Below are 5,413 nucleotides of genomic sequence, written 5' to 3'. Positions count from 1 at the left end.
AAATATATTAATATGTGTATATATATTAAAAATGAAGTATTTATAATTATATAGTGCATATATGAAATAAAAAATAGGCAATGTTCCAAGGAAGAGGGAACCTCAAACCTTTCTCTTGGTTGGGTAGGAACTAGTTACAGAAAGTTCATTTTGTATAGCCAGACCAGCACTGTGGTTCATGACACTAAACATAATTTCTGACAATGCCTGTCAACTTTCTCATCTGCATTTTTTCCCCTTGTCTTATTGTTCTAGGTTGTCTATGGTGTTAAAGAGTATGCCCGCACGGCAGTGGATATGATTTCCCGACGTACTCGCTTGGCCTTCCTTAATGTGCAGGCTGCAGAGGAAGCCCTGCCAAGAATCGTAGATATAATGGGGAAGGAACTTAACTGGAGTGAGCAGAAAAAAAAGGTACAAAGAGACTTTTTCATCTGAAACTGTTTTGTTTTGCTTAAGTAGTTTCCATGTTAACAATCTAAATTAGTTGAATAGAAAACTTCAAGTGATGCTTTCTTCCTGAGAGAATGATTCACTTGGCATATTTAATTATAAAGACTTTATCAAAATAGCTGTGAAATAAGTTGGTATTGGCCAGGGGGTGGAGGGGAAAGTGAAGATCTGTATCCTGTTGTTCCCCAACTTTAAAAATGAAAGCAGACTTGGCATTGCTATCCTATTCCTGTTCAAATAGCTTGTTTACTGACACTTTTCCACAGAGCTGCCTCAGAAAAAGAGGATCTTGTAAACTGTGTCACTCCTTTTTGTCTGCTGTGTCTTTTGAAAAGTGATGATACTGAGTTTGCACCATTCTCTGGCGTAAATTAATTTTTAAGGTCATTGTTAGTTTCCTTTGCCCCCACTGGGTCTGTGCTCAGACCCACAGTGTTGGACTCATCTCACTTTACTTGCGGTGTTTGTCACTTTACTAGCTTAGCTAGAGAAGCTAGTAAAGCTTCTATCTAAGCTTTACCTAACTTTACTACCATCAAGAAAACTAGTTTAAAACATAAAGAACTTGCCTGGTGTTGAGCCTCCTGATTTTATTTTGCTGATTTTAGATAGATAGGTGAAACATTGCAGTGAGGTATCAGCTGTGAGTTAAATGGCATTTTGCAGGCCTGACCTGCAAGTGCCATTCTTCATGAAATAGGTAGATATACCATGCGCGACTGAAGGCATGGTGTGGTCCTAAAAGCGTTTACACAGTAATTGGAAGTCTTTACTAGACTCGATATCTCTTCAAGACTAAAAAGTGTCTAAGCTTAACTTAACTTACCTTTTAAATACTTTTCAGCTACCATCTGCTTAATTTTTGGACCTTAGATAAATTGTAGTTAACTGGAAGAAGCTAATAAATATTACATTAAAATAATTGTGTAAGAACTTGCTATTCCTCAGATATACAGTTTTCCTTTTTTTGTTGTAGGAAGAACTTGAAGCTGCTAAAAAATTTCTCTATTATGAAATGGGCTACAAAGTAAAATCAGATCAATTAGCAGACAGCTCTGAAATCAGTCTAGTGCCTTCAGATATTGAAAGGTAAGTAAAGTAAAAAAGTTCCCTATGCTGCTAGGAATTAATACCTGCCATTCTTCTGAGTGCAGTTTTTCCCACTGATAATCCTTATCTTGCAGGTACAAGAAGCGATTCCACATGTTTGACAAGGACAAGAAAGGGTTTATTACTATACTGGACGTGCAGCGTGTCTTGGAGGTAATGTTTCCATGTGTTCTTTTAGTTTCCTTTTTAAGCCTCTTATCTAAATTTCAGAGTGTGCCATAAATAGTGCTGAACGATCCAGTTGACATACTTCTGTGCTTTTTTTGTCTAGAGCATCAGTGTGCAAATTGCTGAAAATACACTTCATGATATTCTAAATGAAGTGGATCTGAACAAAAATGGACAGGTTGAGCTCAATGAGTTTTTGCAGGTAGGTGTTTCTTTGTTACAAGAGAAGCTGTAACTTTAATGAACAAAAGCATAGGTATTTAATTTTTTTCCACTCTTTGCTGAAGGGCTGGGTTGGAGACTAGGTGAGTGTTACTTGGGTAAACGCTGTAGTGTCGATGCTATTTGCCAGATCACAAGATCAGTGGCGCACAAAGCCATCCTCAAGCAACTTTGAAATTCAAGGACTTTTTTTCATGTGCAGAAACAATGAGACCCAAAAAACAGGTCCAATTTACAAAGTATACCACAGTACAGACCTGAATTTGGCTTTTTTAATACAGAAATGCTGTTTAAATATATTCAAAATTATACAATTTTCCATTGGAAGGTATATGGCACGGTTGTGCACACTGACGTTCATCTGGGTCTGTTAAGTCATTAGTAGTTTCTAAACCATTTTGAATATTTTGAAGAATGAGCTTGTGGTTAAAGCACATCCAGTCCATATAATCCCATTTTAACTCCTGCATTGGCTAACATTATCTCAGTTTGTATGAAAGACATTACATTGACAACCCATACATCTGCTTTTTGCAGGGCTTTAAAATGAAATTAAGGGTGCTACTGAAACGTTTGTTTGCCCAGCTCCTCTTGCATATGCAGTTTGCCAGCCAGCTTTGTTTTTGTAGAGTCTTTCTTGGTGTGGTATTTCAAATGACTGCCATGTCTTTCCTGCATGGTGGCAATGATGAATGCCGAACATGAGATAAATTAATGCTGGGGATTTTGGTCAATGTCAGCCCTTTCTTCACTGTGTCAAGTTAAACAAACAAGATCAAGGCAAAGGAAATGGTAATTGTCTCTCTCGAGATGAGCTGTAGATAAGAGCAGCATTGTTGAATCTAAATGCAGAAAATTTTCATAGGTTGTGTCCAGCATTAGAAAAAAGGACTATTTATTTGCCTAAAATGCAGCAATTTAGCTGGGTAACTGAAATGCACTTGGGGGAAGGGGGAAAAACAACAGCAACAACAACAAAAAACAACAAAAAAACAAACCATGGTGGGGGAAGAAGAAACAATGGCTTTGGGAGTTTATGCTTATGTATTCAAATATAAGAGAAAACTGCAGCTGTTTTTCTGGCTGTTGAAAAGGGTCTCCCTCTTACATCCCTTTGCATGTGAAAACTTTTAATTGGGAGGGGGGACGACCCACCATTTACTGTAAGGGTTGTGTTAAACTATAATTTGGTTAGTTTGGATAAGTTGTGGTTAAGAAGTTGAAACAACTAGTAATTATGTCTTCTGTAGATTTTTTTTTTTTTTTTTTTTTTGGGTGGCTTTCTGGGGTTTTTGCTTTAGTGTGCTGAATAGTCTCAGGAGGGGTTGCCTGCCCTGAGTCATAATATCTGTAAAATATAAAAGGCAAGTCACTGTTTTGGTACAGTTTCACAGTTACTTTTGTAAAACTGTGTAACTCTGTGGCTACTGGCTTCTCCTATAGATTTCACAATGCAATCTAAATATTTAACGCTAGTGATTGGCACTGCAGTAATGATGACTTGTGCCTATGCACCTCCTTCCTGTGGAGGCAGAGAGCAGCACACGGGGAGCTGCTGCGTAGCCAAGTGCTAAGTAGGAAGTGTGGTAATAAAATTAACAGGAGGTTGCCATGGAAGGAACAAAATACATTAAATGTTTGTTTAATTTTTTTAATGGATCTGTTAAGTCGGTTCCCAATACTTTTGTGTTTGCTTTCTGAAAACTTTCAAGTAATTGCATTTTACCACAGAATGCTTGTGGAAAGCCATGTGCAAATATTTGTGAACTTTTGTATTAGAATATAGGAACACGTTGTACCAGGGCGGCTGCGTAGCTCTCCAGGTGGGGAGCAGAGCAATGCCAAGTGCTTTCATTTGGCCGACTGCAGATTGCCAATGTAACTCAAATAATGGTCTTGTGAGAACTGGTCCCGGCAGACACCGATGCTTACAGGTCTTTTACAAAGAGAAAGTGGACTGCATTGATCAGCGTTTGATACGACCAGGTCGTTCCACTGTGGCAGAGAGGCAGAGCTCTGACAGTGTTTAGGTGCACGTGGAGCTGTCTTACGGCAGTGGCTGTTCTTCTGAATACTTGCATACAGAAGCCTAGTGCCTAGTTTTGGTATGTAAAGGCAAAAAACCCCTCATGTTAAATAAGGAGGAAGCTTTTTTTCCCCAACAGCAGATTTCCTTTGGGGTGACAGACCCATGTACCAGAAACTCTTGTTTTCATGGTGGTGCCAGAGGATCTGCCATCTTTTTTGTGGTGGCTTCCCAAAAAGCGTGCAGTATAGTCAGACCGGACGGACACAAGACCGGTAGTCGAGTGTATCATCAAGCAGGGTGAGTGGGTGTGAGGGCAATGCCTCTCCTCTTAGGGCCTCCCTGTCTGTGCGTAGGGATCGCTCTGGAAGTGGGGAGGCAGGCGAGGCAGTACGCCAAGCCCAAGCAATGGTGGACTTCCCTGGCTGGCTGTAGCTACTGCTCTTACTGCTGCTGGTCCTCTCCTTCCCAACTCCGTCATCTGCCTTGCCTCCGGGCGGCACAGGGTAATCAAAATGCCTTCAAAATGCAGGGAGGTTTTTCCAGCCTCAGCTGGAAGGCATGGGGTTCCCTTCTGTCCCTTTCCCCTCCTGGTACTCGTTCCTGCTTTGACAGGGTTGATACCACATTTGCATAGGTCCAGCTGCAGGTATAATTAATAGATTTTCCTGTAGATGGGAAGAAATCTGAAGGATTCTTAGCACTCAATGGGAGTAAGAAATTGCATTTTGTAAGTGCCGATTGCTTTCCATAGTAGTCTTACATGCTGACTGCATGTAATTTCAAGTCTAATGCTCGCTTTATCCATGGGATAAAAGAGAATTAACTAAAATCTTAGCACTAGTGTGTGTTCGTTAAGATAGAGCTGAATCCAGTTTCAAGGACTTAAAGGCAAATTAGTTTTAAAAGTCTATAAAGGAATTTGGATTTGAAAGAATTGTGGAAGTCAAGTACACTATCTCTACACAGAAGAGCATATGAATGAAAAAGGGTATGGTCCAGGGTCAGTGGTAGATCAGGAATGGTGTTCTTCTATTAGTTACATCTTTCAGATATTTAAAAAAATAAAAAAGCCTGTGAAATAGATGGGTTATCCTACATTCTTAAATGTCACTGAGAAAACCCTGGTGTTGATGGTTGCCTGCACTGTTACTTCCAAGCGGATCATATTTGGTACTTCTGTTCTTCCTGCCACCCACGCCTGGCCAAAAATTTCATTGATATTTCTGGAAAATATAAATGAGCTTTGAGGTGAGTCTTTGAAACTATACAGCAGTTTTGCTTTATATATGGAAAAATCAGTTCTGTGTATTCATTAGCACTTGCTAATGGCTGTTGGACAAAATAATTAACTCTGCCATTGCTTAGACTGGAACTGTGTCAGTGTCCACCGTTGGTGGCCGTGGGTGTCGTGGTTTAACCTAGCAGGCAGCC

The 5,413-nt window shown here is 39.9% G+C and overlaps 1 protein-coding gene across 1 annotated transcript; it reads left to right on the top strand.

Annotated features, from left to right (window-relative positions):
- Positions 1-255: 255 nt before the first annotated feature.
- LOC104077356 (glycerol-3-phosphate dehydrogenase, mitochondrial-like) lies at positions 256-1,933 on the top strand (the record flags this gene model as incomplete). Its single annotated transcript, XM_009578556.1, has 4 exons — positions 256-414; positions 1,430-1,542; positions 1,638-1,716; positions 1,835-1,933. Coding segments are annotated over 4 exons (450 nt in total), but the record flags the coding sequence as incomplete, so codon positions are not given.
- Positions 1,934-5,413: the final 3,480 nt, after the last annotated feature.

This window comes from Fulmarus glacialis, unplaced genomic scaffold (assembly GCF_000690835.1).
Source record: "Fulmarus glacialis isolate BGI_N327 unplaced genomic scaffold, ASM69083v1 Scaffold43805, whole genome shotgun sequence".
NCBI lineage: Eukaryota > Metazoa > Chordata > Aves > Procellariiformes > Procellariidae > Fulmarus > Fulmarus glacialis.
Note: the sequence above shows the minus strand (reverse complement) of the source record. Positions and strands in the feature narration are given on the sequence as shown.